Genomic DNA, 27590 nt, shown 5'->3' with positions numbered 1-27590 from the left:
CCTGAGCATAAGAGAATAATGGAAAAATGAATGTATTTGTAGTCCTTTGTTATTCTTAATAGAAAACTCATTTATTTTTTTCATCCCATCCAGACAGTATCATTTTTTTGATTCCAAAAGTATGAAGGCTGTTATCAAGAAATATGTATTCCTAGGTGTAGTTTTGCTATTGATAGCATCTGACTTGTCCTTTACTCACTCATCTCCTTTTTCTTCTAATGTGACTGTATTTAAAATATAACAGCACATGTTTGAACCACAGGGATCTGTGGAATAAACAACAGTGTTGCCATTGAGCAGCATGATGGTTGCTTCCTGACATGCTTGCAGTTCTTATTTTAGAGAAGACATACAAAATTTGGTCAAATCATCTGTTGCTTTAACAGATTTACTCAAGCTGCTTTGGTTTTCTGGGGGTTTCTGTGCAAGTGTGTCTTTGGCTCCAGGCAAAAATAATACTTCTCATTTTTCTTTTGCAGAACTTTTTCAGCACTTAATGTTTGATATCGCACAGTAGTTTAATCCATTTTGAGTTCTCAAATTACTTTGCATCTTCTTTCTCAGTTTGTTCTCTCTAGTTATAGGCTCCTAAGTGGCTACACATACATCTTATCACTTATCAGGCTAGAAAACATACTTGATTGAAAAAATGTTTTAAATAGGATTACTGGAGTTGTTTTTTTTTATTAAAAATTTGTCTTTCTGTTATGTTTGTTAATCTGTTAATCACTAGCTTCTTATAGTGTCTCACAGCGGTCAATTTTGGATGACTGTACACAGTAATAGGTTTCTTCTTCAGTGTTTCACGGCTATGTGCTACATTTTTTTCTTTAACTTTTCTGCCAGAGGGATTACAACTCACTGCAGCTTTCCATATTTTTTTTTCAGGAAAACAAATGACAACTTCCAAAATCATGAGCTCATAGGATAATTGAGCTAGGAAGGGGCCTCTGGAGGTCATCTAGTCCAATGTCCTGCTCAAGAGGTTCAGCTCTGAGATGGGGTTGCTAAGGGCTTTGTCCAGTTGGTCTCGAAAACATTCAAGGATGGAGACTGTACCCTTGTGAGGGTAACCTGTCCCAGTGCTTGTCTTGTCCTCTTGTTGAAGTTTGTCCCTATAGTGAGGCGGAACATTACTTGTTTCAACTTATGCTGCTTGTCTCTCATCTTCCTGATATACACTGCTATTAAAACTAAGCTATGTCATCTTGAAAACATAGGTTTTAGCAGGCTGCTGTTATGTACCTCTGAAGCCTTCTCCAGGACTCTCGTAGGGAATGCACTTGATCCCCCTCAGCACCTTGGCAGACTTATGCCCTTGCTCCAGTCTATTGATAGTTTTCCTGCATTGGAGTCCCTAAAACTGGAAGTGGTATTCTAGATGTGGTTTTGGAATTAAAAAAAAGTTTTACAGTAAAGTATGTGTTTTTTTTTTCCTCCTTTTTCAATGTTTAAAGAGCAATGGAGCAGTTTGCTCAGAGAGTTTGTAAAGTTTTCATCTTTGGGTATCAAAATTGAACTGGATGTGGCCTAAGCCGTTTGTACCAGGTGACTCTGCTCTGAGCAGGGGTTGGACTAGATGGTCTGCAGAGGTTCCTGCCCAACCTCAGTGATTCCACAGTAAGTGCTCAGTGGGAATGATCACTTCCCTTCATCCACTGGCCTCTGTTGCCAGGGCACACTTCTGGCTCGTGCTGAATGTGTGTGCCAAGACTCCCAAGTCCTTTTCACAGAAATTTTTCCCAGCCAGGTTGTCTCCAGCCTGTATTCTTGCAAAATACTCTAAAACTGATTTAAAAAAATGATTTTTTGAGAGTGTGCATGGCCACATGCAAAATATGTCTGAAAAAATCACTCTTGATTATTTTTAACGCATTATTTGAGACTTTCACATTTGTAATCTATAATTAATGTATGTAACAATATTTTGGTAGGAACATTCATATTGCAAGTAATGTGTTTGTAGTTTTTTCTACTTGTTTAATTACCCAAACTACTTTGTCTTGCATTTCTAGTTGAAGAATCAAAAGGTAAAAGTGTTTGGGCTGTCAGTCCACCCTGCTTACGATAAAGCCAATCTTCTTTAGAACACTTCTAAACTGTAGATGATGTGTGAGTACTTCTACATTTTCCTCTGTAGGAATAATGGCTGTGGACATGAGAAAACTCGAACTTAGCCCACAAGTATTATTTCCTGTCAATTATGTAGACATTGCATTCCATCTGTCTTAATTAGCTTTTTTTCATTATTATGTCATCTCCTATAACACTTTCCTCAACGGAGTCCCATTAACATTCAAGTAAAAAGTTCACACTGATCTGTGCCACCTGAAAACGTAATATTCATGTATAAAATTGAGTCTAGTTCTTCATTTTATGTTCAAGTGTAATGGTAATAAAATAACCAAAGGGGAAATATATGCATTGCATAATGGCCTAACCAGATGTATTAAAAATAGCAATAAAATTTTAATATCATTATTTATCAGGGCCTGGAAATTTTTAGAATAAAGGGGAAATAATTCATTTCCAGGGACCGTACTGTACTGAGGTGTATATTAGCTATCTCTGTGGCTGATTAAATAGTAAGATTTGTAGTCTGCCAGGGGGTTCCTGGAGAGTTGTCTCTTGCTTCTGAGTTACAGAAAGTTGTTGCTAACCTGTGCCTCAGGTCTGAGCCATAAATGGATGGATGAAGTGCTCTTTGGAAAATCTTTCAAAGGTCTGTGGGAACTGATACTTATCTTAAGTATCTCAGCTCAGGATATGCAGCTCACATGTTGAAAAGCCCATACAGAAATAACTAGTACAAGTACTTCTGAGAATTCCTCACAGGGCCTTTCAAAGGGCTATTTTTAAGAAGAAGAGGTCAGTGATAGCTTTCTTTCTTTTCATTAAACTCTTGCAAGACAAGTATCTTGATCATGTCTGCATTTCATTGAAGTAGCTAGGCATTCATAGCTGAAATGGTTTTAGCTAGCCAGTTTATGGTTGCGATAAATTGCAGATGTGTTGTCTGCGAATATGGGGCTTATTAGCCAAGATAGGCATATGTAAGGAATATGCATGCAAGTGTCAGCATTTGCCTCTTATCTCTCTCATTATACAATCATAGAATCATTAAGGTTGGAAAGCCCTCCAAGATTATCTGGTCCTACCACCCCCCTATCACTGATAGCACCCACTAACCCATGTCCCCAAGCACCACGTCCAGCCTCTCCTTGAACACCCCCAGGGACGGTGACTCCACCACCTCCCTGGGCAACCCGTCCCAGTGCCTGACTGCTCTTTCTGAGCAGAAATGGCTCCTCATTGCCAGCCTGAACCTCCCCTGGCACAACTCGAGGCCATTCCCTCTGGTCCTGTCACCAGTTCCCTGTGAGAAGAGGCCGACCCCCAGCTCCCCACAGCTTCCTTTCAGGTAGAGAGGTCTCCCTAAGCCTCCTCTTCTCTAGACCAAACAATCCCAGTGCCCTCAGCCACTCCTCACAGGACTTGTGCTCCAGGCTCTTCACCAGCTTCATAGCCCTGCTCTGGACATGCTCCAGGGCCTCAATGTCCTTCTTGTAGTGAGGGGCCCAAAGCTGAACACAGTACTCGAGGAGCGGCCTCACCAGAGCAGAGTACAGGGGGATGATCCCCACCCTGGTGGACCTTGTGTGTATTGCATGTGTGCTTTCATGCACCAGTGAAGTTTCTGTATCACAGGTACCACAGGGTACCAAATGATAGCTTATCTAGCACTTCTGGATATGTTTCAGCCCAACGTGCCATTTAGGTTAGCTAAATTAAGAAGGTACTCTTTCTTCCCGCCTTCCTCAGCTGAACGTGGCACTCCAAGTGTGCTGTCTTCAGCAAAAATATGGACATTAGTGGGCCAGTCTCCCAAACCACCTCCACTAACTGAATCTGTACGCACATTGTATGGCTGATACTGAAAGACAGTACTGCAGTCATGCTCCAGTTCCTGTAGAAACAGATCCTGATGACAGCAGAAATGCAAGTTTTAGAAATGTGGGAGTCCTGACAAGAATGCTAGCAGTTGTTATTTCTGTATGTAGCTCTCCTAACGTTTGAGCTACATATTCATCTACATATTTGTTCCTGCAGTTACTAGCACTGTAACTCCATCTGTGAGACAGAACTTCTATATGGTAATAACTGTTTAGTAATTTCCAGAAATGTAGATTGTTCATTTTATGACAGTGCCTTGTCCAAGTTGTATCCTAAGAATGACAAAACATAGTCTCCTTTTCTTCTCTTGAAGCTGTGACTAGTCTAAAGAAAAAGAAAAAAAAAATAAGGTTGGGAATGGATTGCTTCATCAGAATTGGGCTTTAAATCACTTACAGAAGTAACAACTTTTTATTTTAGAATAAAAATTCAAGTTGAGTTGTAAAATTTTATGAATGATAATACATAAAATTATAGGGATGGCTTCTGATGACTGCAGACAGACTGCTCTGTCTTGCTGACAGCGAGTTCTTTCTTGAGTGAAGACTGCTGTTCTGATGGATATACGTTATTTTGGGAATGCTGTCATTCTTTTCAATATCAGTCGCTTCCATAAGGCTGTTTTTTACTATGAACACTTTAAAATCTTTTCAACTTTAGGTATTAATAGTGAATGTATAAACAGGAGAAATTTTGTGAGAAGCAGGCTTGGCAATCAAGGCAGGCATTTGGGCCTATTCAAGATTATAACATGGCTTTTCTTCTAATGAGAAGTGGACAGCCATAGCATTTGTAGTAATTACTTATCAAATAATATCCCTAACAGGTGTTTCTCTCTTTGTTTATCTATGTGTCATACGTGAGACTAAATTCTTCTGAAGTGTAAATATGGTCACAACAGGAGCTTCTATTCAGGGTATTTTCTGTATTCATGCTCAGATGTCTGCTTCTATTTTTCTTATGTAATCTGTTAGAATAAATGTTGTTTTAAACTTAAAATGAAGGAGACAATTTTAAGTAGAACAAGAGTCTAGAAATTTTTCTGTAAGCAGCTTTAACCTTTCTCAATTCAGGACACTGTTCTTACAGAGCATACATGTAAATTACTCTTAAGGATGACCAACATTAAGGGCAGGCTTAGAATCAGAATCATTCAAGTAAATGAAAAGACTTTTTCTGAGGGAAAAACATATACACTATAGTGCTGTTTTGTTACTTTTCCTTTTCCAAAGGACCTTTAGATCTTCAAAGTCCTGTTTGAAAGTCTTCTTCATAGAAGTCTTTGAAGGCTTTATTAGTACCTGAAGGAAAAAAATACATTTTATTGAACAATGTAGCCATCCCAGGAAGTTAATAAGCCAACTCATGCAATAAAGGTGTTGTAGCTACTCGCTGTTGGAATGTAATTAACATAATTGTTTTGTTAGTCCCATTATTGTGATGTAACACTAACTGAAGTGTGTCTGCTATTGTCTGTTCAACATTTGGAATAGTTATGCAAAAAAGCGTAACTGCTATAGTCTTCCTATATGGGTCCGGGTAGATTTAATCTGAGTAGTCAAGGACTGTATCTTGGGTGTTGATGATCTGACCTCAGACAGATTATTCAGCCAGCAGCGTGCCCAGGTGGCCAAGAAGGCCAACGCATCCTGGCGTGTACAAGGAATAGTGTAGACAGCAGGACGAGAGAGTTCATCGTCCCCCTGTACTCTGCTCTGGTGAGGCCGCTCCTCAGGTACTGTGTTCAGTTTTGGGTCCCTTGCTGCAAGAAGGACGTGGAGGCTGTGGAGCATGTCCAGAGAAGGACTACAAAACTGGTGAAGGGCCTGGAGCACAAGTGTTGTACAGAGCTGCTGAGGGAACTGGGGTTATTTAGTCTGGAGAAGAGGAGGCTCAGGGGAGACCAAAAAAGTGTTAAATAATACCAATCCCAATACAGACCCCTAAGGAATACCAGTCATTACTAGACTCAGCCAGGACATTGAGCTATTGACCGCTATTCTTTGAGTGCAACCATCCAGCCAATTTTTCACACTGATTGGTCTATCTGTCAAATCTGTGCATCTCCAATTTGGAGACATGGATGTTGTATGGGACAGAAGTCTCTAAAATGATGAGCTGCATGAAGAAGGTGAATAGGAAGTCACTGCTTTCTATCTCTTCTGATGCAAGACCTAGATAGTATCTGATAAAGCTGCTAAGGCTTCAAATAAAGAGTGGTTAAGGGAGCTACTTTTCAAAGGATGGAAAACATTTTACATGGACATAAAACCTGAACAGTTTAAAGCTTGGTTGATGTAAAGTCTTTAAGTAACTTCAATTACAAAGATACCGCCTTGAGTTAGGGAAGTCTCAGTGGTATAAACTGGAAACTTTGAAAATGTGCTGCAAATATATCACTGCAGGCTTACCTTGCTTGTATCCTTACTCTGTCTTGTAGTCATCTACTGCTGACTGCTCTTAAAACGGGGTACGGGGGATCTTCTGGCCCAGTAGCCAAATATGTTAGGTTTATAGTAAGCCTGTTAGGACTTAGAGAAAGAGAAATGGAGGGCATCAGTAGGATTTATCCCAAGGACTAATGTTTTTTTCAGGACAGCTTTCTTCAGAAGTTCTTACAGAGCCTTTTTCTCTTTGGAAGCCAATAATGCAGTTTTCTAGCCTGTCACTGAGTACTATTTTGAGAAAGAGAACAAATCTGCATGTAATTGTTTCTGAATACTTATGTATAACACATTGTTCTTTATGTTTTATACAAAATATCCTGTGCTATCACTGTGCTTTAGAACAAAAATCTGCTACAAAAAAAATTACAGCATTAGCTTTTGGAATTGTAAGCATCCATGTTCGTGATTTCTAGCTCTTATCCACATTTGAATTATTGTCTAGCCTACACCAGAACCCAAAAATATACTCTGAGCACTTATTTTACTGCTACTTTAACAGTCCCTGTAGTTTATAACACTTGTGTAAAATTGAGGTTTGATTACATAGTCCAGTAGAAGCAAGTCCTGGGCTACCTGCTTGAGCAGGTAGGGCCAGATGGCCTCCAGAGGTCCCTTCCAACCTCAGCCATTCCGTGAAAAGATTAGGCCTCTGATTCTGAAACTATGGATACTTTTATAACACAGCCTGGGAATCACTACCTGCTTTTAATGTGGTATTGCATTTTCCATCATCTCATGTAGGAAAAATAAGATATTTTTTCTGGTAGTGGCTGCAACACTTTGTAGAATTCATTTGTACTATGTAGGAAATTAAGCTTTCAGAAGTTGGGTTTAATAATTACAAAGGATGAAAGATATTTTACAGGGAGCCTTTTGAAGTAATTGTGGAACATGCTATGGAATCTGTGCAGACAGTATGCTCCAGCCCACTTGTGTGTTTGCTCTTGTCCGTGCATACTCTTTTTGTCCTGAATTATGTGTATTGAATTTACAATGTAATTTCCAGGTTCAAGAAGCATTTAAAAGCTCTGATCAAAATGATAAAACTTTATTAAAAACAAACAAACAACACATGAAGATTTTCCATTTGCTTTTGTAAATGGTTCTGATGGTTTTATAGATCTGCGTTGGCAAACAGCTTGTCTGACCTGAAAAGATGAAAAACACTGTGCCTATATTTGCGCTTGCCTGCATTCATTATTATCAACTTATTGACAGTTGTTTTTTTTTTTTTTCTTCAGTTTGGATTTCATTCTTTAATGATGATGTAAGAGGTTGTTTTTTTTTCCCTCTTCAGCTTTCCTCATCTCTTAAAATTATTCAGTCATCGTCTTTGTAAAGCAAATGATGTGGACATTGTTTAGTTAAGTCTTATAAAAGCTGAATTTTCAAAATAGAGAGTATTCCTGTTAATGATAACTGTAGCAAAGGTACATGCGATATATTACATAGTGCATAAGGTTACCTCCAGAGGGCATCATTTTCCCGAGGTTCTTAGCTTAGAGAGTTGCAAATGCATTTCATTTTCTGCCCTGGGAATGGAATGGAATAGTGCAATTGGAAGGGACCTTCAAAGATCATGTGATCCATCTGCTTGACCACTTCAGGGCTAACAAAATGTCAAAGCAAATTAACGAGAGTGTTCCTCTTAAACCATTTTATTCATTTATTTATTTATTTTTAAAATTTATGATGTGTAGATAAGAAAGGTTTTTCTTTGAAACTTGAAAATATTTCCAAAGCATTGAGTAGGAAAAGTAACATGGTATGTTTTTGTGTGCATATGTGCAAGTACATAATGTGTATATATATATATATATATATATATATGTTTAAATATTACATATTGAAGGACATATATGTTTGTATATATTTATACATTATATTTAATTAATAACATACTTGAGTTCATATATTTATATATAGTATTTTGTTTCCTTCTCTGTATGCCTACAGCAGTTTTTGTAATGTACCAGATGGCATTCACCAATACTGTCTATATTCCTTTCCCACGTGTAATTAAAATAATTGAAATCAGAAAGAAAGGTTTTTCAGATCAATTATGAACTCATTGCTGTGGAGTACCTGTAGTATTTTGAAGAGATTTAAAATTAAAATAACACTGAGCTATGTTGAACTTGGTTAACTTTGCTTTGGAAGTGCACACTACTTAACGCCTACTTGAAACGCATCTGTGTTCTTTTTAGCACACCATAAGTGAGTAATATTTTGAACAGATAGCTGTCAGTACTGTGGTTGTGTATGGCAATTAGAAATGGAATAGATTTGTTACAATATGCATCAGAGCATCACATTGCTATACGTGGTTGAAAATTCTAGAATGTACGTTTGTAGTAATCTGCCTTATGCTGTAGGCAATTAAAAATGTAAGAGGTGTATGGTGTGGATACTGCAACATCTGGTGATTTTAATCTGCATGTTAAAAATGCAGGTAGGACCAATCCTTAGTTTCGCTCAGTATCACTTTTTCAGTGTATCCACAGAAAACATTACTTCAGGACTTACTTTTCAATGTAAACAGCTTGCCAAATTATATCTTATTGTCTGCATTCAGAACAGAGAGAGAAAAATGAGTGGGATTTAATTCCCAGGGGTTAAACATGTTTTTAAGAAACTCTGTGATCTCTTACTCTTTTCTTTCTGTGAGTGTGGAGTGGCAGTTAGAGTTAAATTTGTTCAGTGCCTTTTTTCTTTATTTCCATACATTTTTAAGTGCATTTATTTTCTCTATTTTCATGTTCTAAACAAGTTTATTCCATTTAAAATTTTCTAACCTTTTATTTTTATTTTTTTTAAGTAAGAATTAATTTAGTATGTTCGTGTCTTCATGTTTAGTGAAGGCTGCAATTGAAATACTTTAAATTTTAATTATTATTTTTGGAGGAAAAAAAAATCCTGTCAGACCTAGTTGTAGTTGCAGGGCAATTAGAAATTAGTCTCTGTAGAATAAGTACAGGTGATTAACACAAAGATTTGAGAGTGAAGCAAGTTTTGAGCCCTTGTGACATTATAAAGTCTTAACCTTTTGTATTGTAAGGTGAAACTAATTATATGTTGGAGTCTGAACTAGATATTACAACCATTCAGCTGTGAAGTAGGTTAGCATAGTTCACTGAAAGTATGTTGGAAGCTATTAGAGCAGAGCATTGAGGAATTTAGTGCACACCAAAGCATGACTTTTTTTTATATTTATCATTGGTTTTGTTGTGTTCTTGTGCATACTTTGACATATGTGAACACATACTTAACGTTGTCAAGAATAATGGTTAGAAATAAGGTGTTTTACATCAGCTGTTTGCTGAAGATCTGTTGAGGTAAAACAATCTGATTTTCAGTTCCTTGTGACTTTTTCAGATCTTGCCTTTTGCTTAATATAGACACAAGGAATAAATGAGGAAATGTAACAAAAACTTGAAGGATGAGTAATGAGGCAGAACCCACAGGTGTGAGGGGGGATAGGTAGGAGAGCTGAATACTGGAACATGTTTTTCTGCAGAAGCCAGTAGAGAACTGTATTGGAAATGTATCCTAAAAAGAGTTGTCGGTGCTATATATAACAACTTGGGTCTTTTGAAGAGCTGTTATGCCAAATTTGGAAGCAGATACCGCCAATTAAATTGCATGGTAGAGGAACTGAAATCTCAACCACTGTACTTTCGTATTGCCCTGAGAAATATTCCATGACTTCCATGAGTTTGACATGTTTTTCTTTAACTCCGTTACTTGCTTTTTCCTCTACCAGTAAGCTCAAAAGGATAAGAATTTTAGATAACAGAAAACTTTTTTTTTTTTTTTAACCATTTGCAAAATTCGTCTTTCACAGGTTCACAAACTTCAGAAAGTTATAGATACCACAAGAGGGAATATCTGTAGCATAGTTTAATTAGAAGAGAGGTCTTGAGGAGCCAACAAGGATCTGCCCAGATAGATGAGTGAGCACAAGTAGAAGAGTGACCCTCAGCTGTGTTCATTTGCATCTGAAACAATGAATTGGAAAATAAATGAATAGCTCAAATGATCATTTGATCCAAAAAATGATCAAATATAGTGAAGAGCAAACTTAACTGTTTTAAAATCCACGATGGCAGTTTTGGTTCGCATTTCCAGATGTATATGGAGTAAGTGATACTTTGAGAAAGAAAACAGTGTTAGATTCATAGACGGGGAAGAGGTGAATGATGGAAGTGGTGGTGTTCTAGCTCTGCATTGGCTTTCACTGTTAAATATCTGAAGTTACTTTTACAGAGGATCTGCTGTATGGTATGTAACCGAGTACCATACTGCTGTACTTTGAGCACAATACTTCTGGAACTATCAGTTACTGTTCTTTAAATAAAAAATAAATATATAAATGTTTAAACAAACAAAAAATCAAGTTAGAGTTAATGCTTTCATACAAATACATCCAAATGCCTTGCCATTTTAGCTGTATAGTTCACGTTAGATTTTGATTCATTGTATGAGCTTTGACCTTAGGTTCAGAGCAGTCATGATTCAATCAAAATAGATCTTTGATTTCTCCCACTGCTGGAAGGCATTATTCCAAACTTCTAAGGATGAAATTCTTATCCTGTGAGTGATTAGGATCTAAATTTTTATATTTTCTACATTATTTGTGATAAAATTGGAAATTTATGGTGAGGAAAAAGAAATTGCCTTAAAAAATTGATAGAGTGGCAAGTTTTGGCATTTAAGAAGACAGCTTTCTAAAGCTCTTTAGAATTCCACAATATAGATGTAACTTCAGGGGCACTAGATTAGCAAGTAGTGAGCAGTTGATATACCACCAGCAGTTAGGTATGCTGTTAGAGACAGGGGCTCTTAAATAGGTTGGCAGAGTGTGGTGATTTACTACTGAAGTGTAGAGACACTTAGGAAATGTAAAAACAAAACACGAGCACCTTAAGCAAACATAAGAAAAATAAATGGGTTGGAATAAGTACTTGGGGTAAAATAATTTCTAATTTTTCATAAACTTATACTTGTATATGGTTTCTTCTTTAGGATAATTACACATTTGCACAGCCAGGAATTCAAAAGAAAGTGAAAATGTTGGAAGAACTTGTTAGTCGGATCGATGGTAAGTCTTAAAAGCTGACCTAATTTCTAAATGGTCTTTCACTGAAAGTGGTTAGTTAAAATGTTTGCAAGAAGTCTAGCCAACATCACTGGTGATACAATGGTGGAGGAACATAGCCTTCCTCAGAGATGTCACACTCGATCAATTTGTGGCACGCTGGCCTTTGCAAGATCACTGTCCTATATCATTTAAAAGAAAGCTGCTAGAGCATGAGCCACTTTCATTACTTTTTATTAAGGCAATATAATCAAAATTCAGTGGCAATTTCTTTGCAGCAGAGTAATGACCACATACAAAAGGCAGCTGGTATTCATTTCATATTAAGCTCAATGATTGTTGTAATTCAGGCAAGTCACAGTGGTTGTTTATAGTTGTCCTTCGGCACTATGTTTTGTGCCTTTGTGCATCATTTTGCTATCTGGAATGCCTGAATAATTTCTCTGTGGAATCCAATTAATTATGAACTCTGGAAATAACATCTTTAATATTATAGATAAATTACCGTCTATGCAGAGGCAATTTTAGATTATGCTTTCATGTTTTAGCAGGGCACTTTGAAATATCTTCTACCTTCATCCTTAAAATAATTCCCTTCGTGAAATGCTGACTGTCATATTGCTAGAGCAGAGTTTAATTAAATGAAATTCAAGAGATAATGCTGGCCCATTCTAAACATACTCTCTTGGTAGTTTGTTAAATTAATGAACAGAGTATTAACGAAATGTTGCCAAGCAGAACCAACCATATATTTGTGACACTAGCATGTCAGTGATGAAATAGAAAAAAAAATATTTTATGTAGCTTAATATTTGATAATCTGCTTGAAAAGATTAATTCTGTCTTTTCATTATACATATTGTGAGTTTTTCTTGTGGCAGTGCTTACCATAGCAGATTTTCGGTTGGCCTGCATGTATTTACAATCTGAATTTTGAAAAAACTCTTCCTGCCTGTTTAGGATGTTGAATATTCTTAACAATGTTTATGTAATATCACTCATATTACATAATGTGCGAGAACATTGTTTTTATATTATACTAGGAATATAGGTGTATGTAAAACCAATGTACATGTAGGTGTATTTTTTAATATGTACATGAATATAAAAAAAAGGATGCTTCTGTACATAAGGTAGCAAAATGTTTATATAAGAACATTTTAAAAGCAGTTTAATTTGTTACTTCAGAAATCATCTGTTTTCAGTATGGATTTTTATATATTACTTTACGTTTATATCAATAGTGGTATTTAAATTTCCGTTATTTATAGAAGCTAATGCACTTTAAATAAAGCGTGTATTTATAATACCTATAAATAACTTAGTAAGCTTGGTCAATAAATTACTTAAACACATTTTTTAAAATGAAAAATGTCATTCTGATAATAAAACTCATTATTCTGTTTAATAAAAATAAGTATGCAGTATATTGACAGGAATATTATATTGACAGAAAGAATTGCTGAAGGCTGATTTGTACCTTCAGTGTGTTAGAGATGCAGTTAAATAACTTTTCTCAATTGATTAAATTCCTGAAGCATTATTTTGAAGGGTTTACAGTTAAATTAAAAAAAAAAAAGGCAGTTGTAGGAAAGATGTTTGTTCTTAAACTGTCCTTTACTTGGACAATTTAGTTGCAGTTTACCAACTGCAGTTAGTAAACTAACTGCAATTGAAATGTATATTCCTGATTTTTATTTGTTTTGCTATATATATATATCTATGTATTTAATAGAACTGTATTTAATAGGACATTGTTGAAGTACTGCTGTATCAAAAGTTGTAGCTGTTTATCTTTCTAAATGTGGTTGCAACTTAGTCTCCAATATTTGCTGATCCAAATTGTGTAGTATTTAGGAAAAGGAGGCAGCCAACACAATGGGTATTTTTTACTCTGAGCTACACAGAATGCCAGATTCTTCATCAGTGTGGCTTTAGATAACTGCCAAGTTTTTTTTTAAAAAATAATGATGTGTATTGAACAATAACTTTTCTAGAGTAGAAATACTAATTTTTTGGTAGTTTTTCATAGAGATTATGTTCGCTAGTTACTGATTCTTCGTACTGCCTCAAGCACTGACAAAGTAACATCTGAGATTACTCTTAAGGGTAGATTGTTCATGCAGGTGAGTAGTTGAAGACTGCTGCCTTGTTCTGAGCAGTGTAGTTGGAAAAAGCAAAGCAAAATCCTAACTTTAAGAAATTGTTTGCATTATAGCAGGGATATTTTATCGTCCGCATTATCCATATGACATACCTATAGCATATGTGGGAAAGATGTCAAAGGAAACTATTTAAAACAAGCAAACAAACAATGACTAATGGGATTATAATATTTCAAAGTGAGGGAAATCTAATAATACATTTTTATGTACAATAATAGTAGAAGTTATGAGGTATTTTAAAAAGCTGTCACTACTATTTGAAAAGGAAACCTGTAAAAATTGGATGCAGTTGATATTACAGAACCCTAAAACTATTTAGGTTGAATGAGTCTAGAAGTCATTGGTCCAGACCCCAGCTCTCATCCCTAGGTACGATGCCTCTGATAAAGGATGCTGACCCACTTGGCTTTTTGGTAGAATCATGATATAGTTAAATTAAATTATGTTTTATCATCATTTTCTCTATTTTCTTTCCCCTTTTATCTTTATATTGAGCCTGTTATACTGCAGCTAAAGAGAAATATATGGTTGGTATGAGTTCAATAGCTTTGTTTTTAAAAAAGAACTCTTAGCAATTTATTCTAACTGTAAATATCCTAATTGCTAATTACAGTTATTGTGGAAGAAAATAATATTCCTGTTGTTACTGTAGTGTCACATTGTTTTCTTGATGCCGGATAATTGAATGGTGAAAAGAACCTTAACATAATAAATAGCTATGCGAATGGGTGAAGCTCATACAGCTTGTTTGCTAATCATAATAGGTTACCAGTGTATGAAAAGTAATACCTCACCCTTTGTTTAGTGTTAATGCATTATGTTAGTGATTCAAGCAACCTTCATTAACCCAGCCTTATGAATTGCAACTCCTCTCAGTGACTGTCCTTGTGTGTACAGTGCCAAACATTGCAGTAGATTTGAAACAGTCAAGATATCTGATAATTTGATCATAATCTCAGCCTAAACTCCAGAAAATATTTTTAATGACCTGTGTTCAATGGATTTAATAATAATAATAATAATATATATTAAAAAAGTTATATACCAGATTGAATAATGTTTTGTCTTCAAACTCCATCTCATTTTTCTCCTCCTCATCATCATTCAGGTTGTTCTAAGAATTATACAAAAGTATTGAGAGCGAGGATCAATAAGCTATCTGTTGTAAATAGTTACATTTTCTATTTCCTGTAATGCTTTTCTGCTGTAAATCATGATCCATCTCATGGTTTGTGAAGAGGCACACTCACGTGATGCTGTCTTCAACTACTGTTTCATTTGGTCTTGAAAACAAGGAAATGTTGTAGGAATGCCAAAATTAACTCAGGATTTGTGATTTCACAATCAGTTTCAGGCTTTGAGAGAGTCTCAAGTTCTTCTTCAGTGAAAAAAAAATCTTGTAATTTCAGGTAGCCATATAGAGAAAGCTGAACGTTTGTATGTAGAAGTAGCCTTGGATTTTCATATAAACTGATAAAATATATAAATTGGTAAAATTGCATGGCATTCTCTCTAAATTATCAAAAAGACAGTTTAGACAAAAAGAAATCAGACATTAAATTTATTTGTTGTTTAAGTCAGCTTTTCACTAGTAGTAGAATGAACTGTAACAATAGTATTATTGACTCAGCTTGGTATAAATATTCATCTGCTCTGAGGGTAAGTTTGGGAAGATTTTTTTCTAATCTCTTATAGAACAACTTACGGAGTTTGCATCAGTGCGCAGAACAGCCTGATTCGTGCTTATGTTCTTTTGTATTTAAATACATTTTTGTGTTATTAGTGTTCCCCATTCTTTCAATTCATTCATTCTTTTTGCAAAATTGGTCCTGAGCCCAATTTCACTAGCAAAAAAAAAAGGAAGAATAAAAGCAAAATGTTTTAAAAATAATTGAAGAAACTTCTACTGTTACTCTATGTAGTATTTTCCTTCTTTTAAAGATACAAGTAATGGAAAAATACCTAAGAAAATAAAAACAGTACTGTATTTTGTCTTTGCCATAAGGAAACTTATATAGAATTCAACTGCATTTTACATCTGATTTAGAGAATTAACTAAAGATATTCTTACATATGATTATTCTTAATTTGGATAATTTCTAGTTTATTTCAGTCCTAAGATTTTATAAAGGAAAAAAAATGCCAAAGAAAGGAAATTATTTTTAACACAAAATAAAAGCTGCTATATTCCAACTACTTCAAATAATGAATGTTTTAATAATTACTACGTCATTGTATTGTTTGGGCGGATATTTTTACTTAACACTTAGATACAGTTAAAATGTTCTTTCACCATTTAAATCCATAGTATATTAAAGATTTTACAACACCTTTTTATTGCTGTAAATGTATTTCTTTCACTTTGAATGATATATAAATTAGATAAAGTGTTTTCTTTTAGTGTTCTTGTCAAATTAATCTTAGTTTCGCTAATCGTACTACATTTACTTTATTTTCTTCTTGGATTACAAATGTCTTGGTCAGATGACTGCAGTTCTGTGAATAATGCCACAAATAAGGACTTTTCAATCAAGAAAATTGTAATAAAATACTTTCATTAAATGGGCTTAGATTTATACTTTGCATATATTTTTGCTATTTGGATGCAGAGAAAAGAAAATACGAATCTTTTATATTTATATATATTTATATATATATTTATATATACATTTCTTTGTGCTGTGTACATGCACGTAGGACAAGTTCTTCATAAAACGTAGTCAATTTAAAAAAAATCATTTTATATGTATTTTTGTGTATACACAATGAAAGATCTTATTGCACCACTTTCTGCACTTCTCATGCTTTGAAATATTTGCTTTAGATATTGAAATGTTTGCTTTTTTCCTGGCTTGTATCAGGAATAGTGCACCAGCAGGACCAGGGAGGTGATCGTCCCCCTGTACTCAGCTCTGGGGGGGGCCACACCTTGAGTGCTGTGTTCAGTTTTAGGCCCCTTGCTATAAGAAGGACATGGAGGCCCAGAGCAGGGCTACGAAGCTGGTGAAGGGCCTGGAGCACACGTCCTGTGAGGAGCGGCTGAGGGAACTGGGGGTGTTTGGTCTGGAGAAGAGGAGACTCAGGGCAGACCTTATTGCTCTCTGCAACTGCCTGAAAGGAAGGTGTGGGTAGCTGGGGGTCGACCTCTTCTCACAGATAACTAGCAATAAGACTAGAGGAAATGGCTTCAAGTTGTGCCAGAGGAGGTTCAGGCTGGAAATGGAGACGTTTCTGCTCAGAAAGAGCAGTCAGTGTTCTGAGAGCTAAACACATCTATTTCTGTAGAACTGTCCAATGGTTCAAACACAAATATTTCATGGTTCTGATAAGAACTTGATTTCTTATGGTGAAATAACCCCAAAAAGTTCTTTAGAGACATGTTTTTGGTAGTTTTTGATACTTCAATACCCTCTAAAGGATATTCAGTTTCTGTGTTGATCTAACATTTTAAACTGCAGAGAAAAAGTTTCCTTTTTTGTTGCTGAAAATGTGATTCTCAAAAAGTCAAAATATCAACAAAGCCTAATACATTTTCTTATTAAACAACTTATTAGGGATCTGCTCAATATACCGTGATTGATATAGATTAACTAATTTGTTCGTTTTTTAATTTGAATCTTGGGTGTTCATACAATGAGCTGAAGGTGAAACTATGGTAGTAGGTGACATTTGATCAATCCTTGTTATGCATTCAGTCATGCTAATGATTTCTTTAAAGTTAAAGAATACTTAATCATGCGTGCAAAATTATGTTCATGTTTAATTATGTTCTAAAGCATTTTACTGACACCTGCAATTTTCAACTAGAATTGTATTGAAGTATCTGGGGAAAAAAGCACTAAATGTAATAGTTAAAAAGATTTTTGCATTCTTTAACCATACGGAAGACTTTTGAATCGGAAATGGGAAAAGAGTTTATTTAGATCTTACTGCCGCTGTTGAATATCACTGATTAATAAGGTCCTTCTTTATACGTCAGCTTGATACTGAAGTGATTAAAAATCTTGTAAGCATTTTGTAGTTGTTTAAAATTAATTTGTGCCATAAAGCTCTTTTTCATTTTAACAATGCCATCTAATTTTTTATCTGATTTTATGGTTGTAATTATTGTATTATACTTTAATCTATTCTTAAATGCTGTTCACTGGGCATTGTAATTATTTAATATATCTTTTAATCCATATTTTTATGTTTTACTGACAAGATTACATTTGTATGCTATCACAGGGCTCAGAGATCTTAGCAAGAGTTAGTTAAGACTGATGGTAAAATCATTTGTCCTGACTTTTGTAAACACTTTGACTTTTAATTAGCCAAAACTTCCAATTTTTATGGAAAAAAAAAAAAGAGGAAAAAGGAGTCTAACATGATGCAAAATTAAAAAAGTGATCAGCATAAACCCTGCTGTGAATGTACACGGTTGTGAATTAGAAAAATAGGCTCCAGAAGTCCAGTGAATACTTCTTGGAAGTAGAACTGTCTATCAAACATATTTCTCACTGTTGTTTGTTACAGTTTGATTGTTAAGTTCAAGTTCCACCCAGAAACACGAGTAATTTTAGCTTTTAGTTTGAATGGATATCTACTAATCTTTTTCCTGATAATTTCCTCCATTTTGGTCTGGGTACCAGAATATTGCACCTGTTTGATTCCTCTATGTGACTGGGAATGTCCCTCTGTCCATTTTGTGCTTTCGCTCTGGGGTCAGCCTCTTGGGCTTTTTTGTATCAGCCATGTCTCTCGTATAGGAAGAGGATATTTGTCAAAGTCATAGCTAGTAGCAGTACATTTAGTGAACTAAATTCAAATAGACCTAATTATCCCTAAATTGAGGAGAATATAATTTGGTAGTATATCTGTTCTTCTGCCAGTCTTGTTCTCATTTTGTACAGTTTTGAGACAATGTTTTTTGGGGCGCAGTATGCTTTCTTATCAGGTGCCTGTATTATTATCTCTAAGATCATTGATTATGATTTTTGTTTATTTCTTTGGAATGTCAGTTGTTTTTAAAATATCAAAGTGACTAGTGCAAAACCAAGGAATTTGACAGTGGAGGTTCTCATCCATTGTAGATGTGGAGTAAATTATTTTCCGAAATGTGTCAGTGATTCATACATAGTTCACTTCCTTTGGTTTGTCTTCTGTTACATTAGTCTCTGAATTGTTAGATTGCAATACTTAGATTTATTGTCATGGTCCAGAAAGAAGAAAATCCTTCTAGAGAGCCATTTGAAATTGGGAGCATTAGCATATTTCTGTGGCTTGTTTTAATATGTCAAGGAGCAATACATAGGCATTACTCTATGTATAAAGGACAGTGCCAGCAGAGCCCCTGCCACTATTTTTCTGTTCGTTTTGGATTGGTACCAGAGGAGTTACTCTTGTAGCTAGTCTACTTCCTTCAATAGGAATTGTGTGGATCCTGATGAAGACAAATGTGTTTTTCTTCCTTTGCTTGTACTAAAAGGCCTGTTTATTTATCAGATATAGCTTAATTGCATTTCTGATGGTGTTTTAACACTTAGTGCTTTTTATGTTTACAACAGAAATACGTATGAAATGGTGATAAAATGGGATTAAGAATGAAGTATGAACTATAAATAAAAATAAACTTTAATTTTCGAAAAAGGGAAAATTAGGTTTATAGTCAAGCATCAGAAAAGATTGATAGGGTTGATAGGAATCGTTAACTAAAGGTCAACAATATAAGGCTAATTACCTGAAGTAATAAATTGCACAGATGGATGCAGTGGTTCCATGCTGTGCTACGGTAATGTGGCTATTCACACATTATTTTACTGTTATTTTGTGATTCCTTTTTCCTTATGAGTAAACTTTCCTAGGCCCTTATTCTGGCAGTATCCCTTAGACAGAACAACACAAGTCATGCCATAGTACAAGTTTTGTCCTTAACTGTGGCTTTAGTTTGTGATACTGCAGTCACATACAACTTTAAATCTGAAATCAGTGAAACAGCATGAAAAGGTGACACTAAACAATTATATGTGTAGGTTCTTTTTGAAAATTTCAGCTGTGTCTCTACACTGCTACTTTCAGTACTCATATTTAGTTAATTTCAGAAAATCTTGATGCATACATACAACCGTAGGAGTTTGGTCTTTTAAAAGTTTAAAGCCTTTACTGATATAATCTAGTAATGAATAGGTGCGACAAAGTTTTTAACTTTGGGGTTAAAGGGGTATGATAGATAAACTCAAATTAGGATGATTTGGAGACGCATGCTGAAAAGGCTATCATTAGTGCAGAATCTGTTTAAGGTGGCTAAATGCAATCAAACTAATATAATCCAATAAGTGTGCTTATTAAAATTGTAAGTAATGATAAATGCTTATTTTGTAGTACACTAAATACATGGTTTTGGAGGTATGCTACTTAAGAATACATCTGTATAATGTACTTATTTTTTAATTGGAAGATTTGTTTCACCAAACTTTTTCTATGTGTAGTTTTATTGTAAGTATTGGGAATCTTATTAAATATAATTGTTTCTTTTGAATTTTGATATATATTTTGAAATATATTTTTCATAACTAACATAATTTTACTGCAACTGCAGTAAGTGTGGTTTTATAATATGCTTGAAGTCTGAAAGTTGACGGTAATTGCCTCACTTGCTTGTTTGTTGCACACATGCTAATTTTCAGTGGAATGAAAAATGTAAATTTAGATTTTCACTGTCCTAATTACCTTTATGAGTGAAATAGCCCCTACTCACAACAATTACTTACAAGTCAGGAAGAATGAGCCTTTTCAGTCATTGCATTTTCTGTTCCAGTCTTACATCAATTGTATTTAATGCTTGGAGTTTAGTAGTCTATTTTTCAGCTTGTTCAGATTAGAAAACGACTTTCAAGAAATTCATTATGGTTATTAAACACTGGCTGAAATATAAAAATTGGCACAATTTATTGTTCTTTATTTCTTACTTTCAGTGGCTGTGAGCAATTAAATGAAATACACTGCTACTATGGGAAGAACAAAAATGTTAAGTAGTGTTTGTAAGTTAGTACATCAGCTAAAATTAAAACTGACTTTTTTGTATCCTGCTTGATGTAATGGATTATCTAAATATAGTACTCTGCAATACTAGGTATCTAAATGTACCATTTTGGAAATAAATTTAACATAGTATCTCATTTCAGTATATATGGCTTGCAGCTAAATTTGCCTAGAGCAAAAGCAGGTAGTCATTCTGTCCTGGGCCTCAATTAGTGTTAGTGCCTCCGAGGCATGCAAGGCCTCTAGCTGCGTAGAAAATGGAAATAGAAAGGCTTCTGGGCTTTATACTGTTTTCAAAATGTGGCCTTGTATATATTAACTGCCTTATTTCATTCTTAAGTCTGTTTCTCTAAGGTAGTACCACATGTGATTACTGTGTCTGTCTTCTCCTTCCAATAACTTGTCAATAACTGAGGACTTCCTTCATCAGCATTTTACAGAAGGACTGAAGACTCCACCATGCAGAATTCCACAGCTTGTATAAAATTCATTTGTTCATTAAAAAAAAAAAAAAAAGTAACACAAAATAACACTACTACTGAAGAAGGACTGCAAAACAAGCTCAGCAGATAGCTTACTGCATGCCAACTAGGTACTCATTGCACTTGCACAGGCTAGTCATGTTATGCAGACCTTGGAACTAGCCTTAATATTGGCTTAATATTGGCTGTTGTCTCTTTCCCAGATGGGATAGTTGATGAGTTTTGCAGAAAGCCCAGGAAAGAAGGGTTCAAAAGTGATGGGAGGATATTAGTTCTGTAGAGGAAGGAAGATTAGTCACAGGTTCTTGAGATTGGAAGGCAGAGGCTATTATGGGTAGTGGAACATCCATCACAAAGTTCTCATGTAATTTTAAAAATATTGACAGCATATAGGCACAATACAGAATAGTAATTTAGTAGGACTTTCCTGTACACAGAAATAGCTGGAGGAGGGGGTTTGTAAGATCAATTAAAAGTACAGAAGCTCATTACCTCTCCATTCTCATCCTCTATATTTTCACATCCTGTAGGTCAGTCTATTGTACATCAGCAGTATCTAATTACCTAGTTAGTGTTATAATTAGAAATGAAATGAAACACTTGAAAATTCACACATCTTTATATATAGCTACAAGTTAAAAAAAAATATCTCAGAATCATTAACAGAAGTTTTTTAGATGTTCATAAACAATTTATTATATTTGTCTGTACAGAAGGTTATGACTTTAAAAATGTAGATAATTTATCTATGGATAGGTAGAGATTAAGAAAGTGCTTTGGAGAAGTACCAGTACCTTATACATTTCCATTGTTATTTGTTTTTAGACTGTTAGAAACAGGATGTTGTGCTAGGTAAACCTTTAGTATAACTTGTGACTATTCTTACTTGTGGTCAAACTCCCTGTTAGTTGCTTTCAAGATATGAACAACTTTTACTTCTTCCATATTGAAACAGCTTTCAATTTCAATTGACTGAGAGTCAATTGAAAATATATTGACCAAAATATATATCGACCAAAACTTTCATACACCCACTAAATCTAATTTGAATAACTTCAGCCTAAGCTTTTAAGCTCTGGGAGAATTTTAAATAACTAAAAATAGTATTTTACTAAACTGGCATTACTGGGATCACCTAAAATCACGTACAGATGTGCTCAAATTTAATTACAGCTGGCTTGGATGAAATACATTCTTTGGGTTTCTGCTGCATGTTCTAAGTTCTCTGTTATTCTCTGATGTGCTTACTTCAACACAGAGGCCCCAGGAAGCATGTTGGGTTACATAGATGGACAACTGGTCTTTTTGGTCAGAAAGGTTAAAATATTTTTCAGAAGTTTTCAAAAAGTCCTTAACCAGCTGCTATAAAGTGTAATTGAACTTCTGCTACCTTTGTCTTTATGTAATGTCTTGTAACGGTGCTACTATACTTTTGATGTTGTTGTTGTTCATTTAGGTTTTTAGTGCTCGTTCTCCTAGCTGCTAGTACACCCCTGAATGTGGGTGGAGGATGGTGTGGGTAGCAAAATCTCCCCAGAATGTGATTGTATAAAGAAATATAGCAGGGATGTCTTACTCAGGCCTTAACAAAGACTTGTTGTCATTCATTTATCCAAAATAAGACATCAGCATTTCTGAAGTAGTTGTAGTTTGCGACGTGTTATTGTAATACCTGAGCCTGAGCTAAAACTAATTAACAGAACGTATGTGATTCTTTTGGGGGTAAATTCTGCTAAATATATAAAAACCTCACAGTAGGTTAGTTCTATTAAGGATAGAAATAACCCATGCAAGTGATTATCGCAGCTTTCAGATAGAAAACATGCCATAATAAATGAGTAGTGAGTAGTGCTTTAGAAACCATTGATTTGTACTGCTTTTTATTTGTATTTATTTGCGATACTAAGAAATTGTTTAAGCAGTAATTATTTAAATTTGCTCACCATTTTGTATTGCATTAATCTCACTTTTCTTTTTGCTTTGAGTAAATGTAGCCTTTACATATACTCTGTACTTTTTTGCCGTGTTATTATTGTCTTCTTTTTTATTGCCAATGCTTTATTTTTGGAATCCATTATGTTATTTGCAAACCTTGTTGCTTGCAGTCCTTTCCCAAATGATTTATAGATTAGGAAGTTATTGGGGATATATGTACATAATCATTTAATTTTATAACTTAGTATATTATTTGTTGTATACTGTGAAATCGTGACCTTGCCTTTTTTTTTTTTTGTTTGTTTGTTTGTTTTTTTAAATTGAGAGCAGTTGTTTAAGCCATCCAGAGGTAGAAAATATAACCCAATGTACTGTTTGACTAGTTGTTTCTGTTGTTTCTATTTGGATTTCCAGTTAGTTATAAGAGTTTTCATGGAACACTACATTTTATCTGCCTGGGATCAAAGTATTTTATTTTTCAGACTGTTCATTTGATAGCTAAGGACTTCCAAAAAAATCAGTAAAATGTCTTTTTATTCTGTCTTCAGAACAAGTTCATGTACACTTGGATCAGCATGAGGTGAAATACTTGCAATTTGCTTTCCGATGGATGAATAATTTGCTGATGAGAGAAGTCCCTTTACGGTGTACCATCAGGTTATGGGACACATACCAAGTAAGTGCTTTTTTAAACCTCCACTATATTTTGGATATGCAGGTATGTTTGTCTGTTATTTTTCATAAACTTTTTGTTTTAGTGTAATCTGAGAATCATAAGAAGAGAGTGTCTTCAGTGATCATTACATTTAGAAACATTTAAAGTTTTCAGTCTTCCTGCCCTTAAAAAGCCAAGCACTTTATATTATGTCAATTTATAGCACTAAAATGAACCCCCACTCAAAGCATGGGTTAATGTCAATAGCACTCCTGTCTGTTCAGAAAAGCAAAACATTGAATTTCACTTAATTGATGCCCTCCATTGATTCTGAGTTCTATGCTTCTTACTGCCCTTCTGCTTAACTACTCATTCCAATACTAGCTTCCAGTTCTCCAGCACTGAGGAATGCTCATCCTTCGGTCATTTATTTTGTGTTATTGTTTATCCAGATGAAACTCCTTATGTTACTGACCTCTAGTTGTCAGTAGACAACTGTCTAGTAGACAGTAATATTTCCTCAATATTTCCTTGCTCAGCTGTCAAGTGAAAGAACTGGTATGAAAGAAAAACTGTCTGTTTTTAGTTCCGTTTCTTGACATTTCAGTAGCTTCTGGTTACAATTTTAAATTATGTATTTAACCAGAAGGCACTTAAATACTTGTTTTGTTGTCAAAGTTAACTAAATAAAAATAATTTATATAAAAAAAGGAAATTTAAAAGGACTAAAAGCACCATAAGAAATTTTAACTTAGTTTAGTAAATATGGGAATGACTTGTAGTATCTCGTAAAGAGATATAACATCTTTAAATGCAAATGTCTTTACATCTGTTCACTATGTAGCAGTGTTTAGTTAGTTTCATAGACTTTAGTGCCAGAAAGTACACTTAGACCATCTCTTCAGACCTCAAACAGAGGGTTAAGAATTGCTTGCTACTCATATGGACATGAGTCTAATAAGTGTTTAATTAAGTGTCTTTTTTAGAATGTGATATGAAAACATTATGAAATGAGGAGTCTATCATCACTTCTACTGCTAATCTGTCATAAAAGGTTATGTTAATCCTTATGTTAATCCTTGTAAGGTTAATCCTTACAAGTCTTATTTGGTAAATTTCTCAATTGCATTTGTCTATTGCTTATGTTTGGGGTCCTTTGCCTCCTTTGTCTCACTGTAACATCTGTATCTATATCTATTTTAATACCAAGTTAGTACTTGGCATTTTCATATTTCTTTTTATTTTTAACCATGATAACTCTAACACTACATTTGGTACTTGATGATTAATCTAACAAATATGCTAAAAATATGTAAAAACTCTTATTTAGTGCAGCTAACTACCCATATGCATCCAGGGAGTAGCTGTTTTTGACAGAACTTCACATTGAGCTCATAATGCCTGAGCAATGATTTTGTGATAATTATGAGAAACTTTGTTTGAAGATCAAACTTGCAGTTACTTTGTGTCAAGCTGTTTCCATGCTGAATGGAATGAATTCTCATCACTAGCCCATAGGCGCCTGACAAGTTCCACTTCAGTATCTTTATCCATAATACATGTTTCTGATTATTTATTTTGGGTTTTGAGCAATTTCTACAGTATTACAGTTGTCATTTATATTATTTAAAAGATTAATACCTATGAAAATCCCACGTAAATACTTATCTTTTAAATGCAAGAATCTTATATCAAAATGGTATCCTTATACCTTAATGGGGATACTTTTATATATTAAACGTGCTTAAGGAGTAATTTTTTTTTGACTCGGCAGGTGCAGAAGATCAGTGTTGTTTTCTAGATTTTGTTGTTTTACAGACCATTCCACATGTACTTCTTGGAGAAATCTTGTATTTAAAACCAGGAAAAGGTATCTTAATCTAGGTCACCTGTATTTCCAACCCTTGTTCTGAAGCAACCTAGAAGGATTGCACAAGTTGCTTATCATATTTCAGTTGTACTTATACCAATTTTTTTCTTATCAATCTATACTGATAATTTGGCTAGTAAATATAGTGAAGCTAAAGGAGCCACTAAAGTTTGCAAAGTATAGCTTTTTACGTAAATAGCTTTTAATCCATTCAGTTATGTACGATTCCAAACAATCATTTGCAAAGGAATCAGCAGTGCTACTTTCCAAATAGAATAGAAATACTAGAGATGGAATTTTTTCTGTTAGATTTATCTTCTGATTAGTGTTTTTAACAGTAGAGCTCGGTATACACCAAAATACATATTGGTAAGGACGTTTTTCTGGGGATCTATCTATCTATGGACAAACCCGTAATACTGGATTTGAAAAAGAGATAAAAAAATGAGTAGAGGCAGAAATAGAATAGGGATCCTTATTTTTGAAACAAATTTATCTTTCCAGGTACAAATGGAAGGACAAATCCTACTGATAATTTTAAGGGCTTGGATAGTTGCTTAATTGCTTTCTGTGCCTGAAGGGTGATGCAGCTGTAATGTGTTTTTTCTACCTGATGTACCCTAAAGCAAGAAAGGAAGAAAACATGGGGACTCTCCTTAGATTTCCACAAAAATAGCCTTTGGCTATTTTAGTGCCTACTCAGGTTGTGTGTGTACTGATTTTTCCTCCTGATTTTCTCATATTACTGTAAATAAAAATGCCTCTAACCACAATATAAATTCAGAGAGAAGGTGACCTAATCAAGTTGGAGTGATGAGATTACCAACATGTACTGCAGGCATCCCCACATGGCTGATGGGAGGACTTTTGCCAAGGCTCTACTGTACGGCCCTCAGGAAGGGATGGGGCACATTTGCAAGACAGGCAGTTCTTGTTCCAGTGCACTGCAGCGTTTAGGAATCATGCAGGAGCACTGCCAGAGGAGAGGTCTCTGGACAGAAGGGACTGCCTGATTCCTTCATGTCTGCACCAGGAGTGTATTCTGGTTTCTCCATTTCATGTAGATACCCAGGGTGATGGTGGATGGCTTCCCTTTCCTCCCAGAGATTTGAGAACACTGGCTTCTTGAAAGAGAGGGTCCCAGTGATGATATTTTCACAGAAAAAAAAAAAAGCCTTTTGCCTCCTTGTTCTTCCTCTTTCCCTATCAAAGCTGAAATATTGCCTTGTCTCACTGAGCTGCACATATTCATCTGTTCATAGTGGAAAATACGGGATAAATATTGTGCTGTCCCCAGCTTAAATTCCAACTTGGTCATTCTCAGAGCAGACCCCATTTTTTAAAATGTGTGTTGTCCTTGGGGCACTTTTAAGATCCACTGTATTTATGTAGCTATGTGCTTTTCTGTTAAGTGGAAAGAATCAGCAGTGCCATTACAGTGTTAGCATTCATCCGAAATACTTCATCCTTTACTAGAAGTGGCAGTACAGGCCTTGAATGTCAGAGGCTGTAAACCAATACGTAGGGCAGTATTGTGTTTAGTTTTAGCTGTCACAAAAAGGGTCCGCATCTTAATTTTTATTTTTAACTATGCTTACATATTGAGTTCAAAACTACATTTGATTTCTGGGCAGTTGGGAGCTGGAAGGATGTCTGTAACAACGCAATTAAATAATCCTGATACACAGTAATACAGCATTGTACTGACTGCTGTTTGGAATGGGGTGGCTATATTTTTCATTTTAACGTAGCCTTCTGGTGTGATGTTGTTACACAAATTAGCTTTTTGTGCTGTCTTTCATGAAGCAATTTCTCTGTGTAAATAACTTGGTAGACATACATAATTTGCAGAAGAAACACTGATGCAAGTTCCATAGTTAAAAGCTTATTCAGACTTTTCCAAGTTTGCTGATGACACCAAGCTCTGTGGTGCGGTCGACATGCAGGAGGGAAGGGATGGCATC

General features: G+C 35.0%; 1 protein-coding gene across 1 annotated transcript in view; it reads left to right on the top strand.

The window, feature by feature from the left end:
* The window catches only part of TBC1D22A (TBC1 domain family member 22A), a 168310-nt gene that overhangs the window by 65409 nt on the left and 75311 nt on the right, over positions 1-27590 (top strand). Inside the window, 2 exon segments of the mRNA XM_084505571.1 lie at positions 11427-11502; positions 23650-23777. Coding sequence (XP_084361697.1) covers positions 11427-11502; positions 23650-23777 — 204 coding nt within the window.

The sequence above is a fragment of the Aythya ferina genome (assembly GCF_964211825.1).
Source record: "Aythya ferina genome assembly, chromosome: 1".
In the NCBI taxonomy this organism is placed as follows: Eukaryota; Metazoa; Chordata; class Aves; order Anseriformes; family Anatidae; genus Aythya; species Aythya ferina.
Note: the sequence above shows the minus strand (reverse complement) of the source record. Positions and strands in the feature narration are given on the sequence as shown.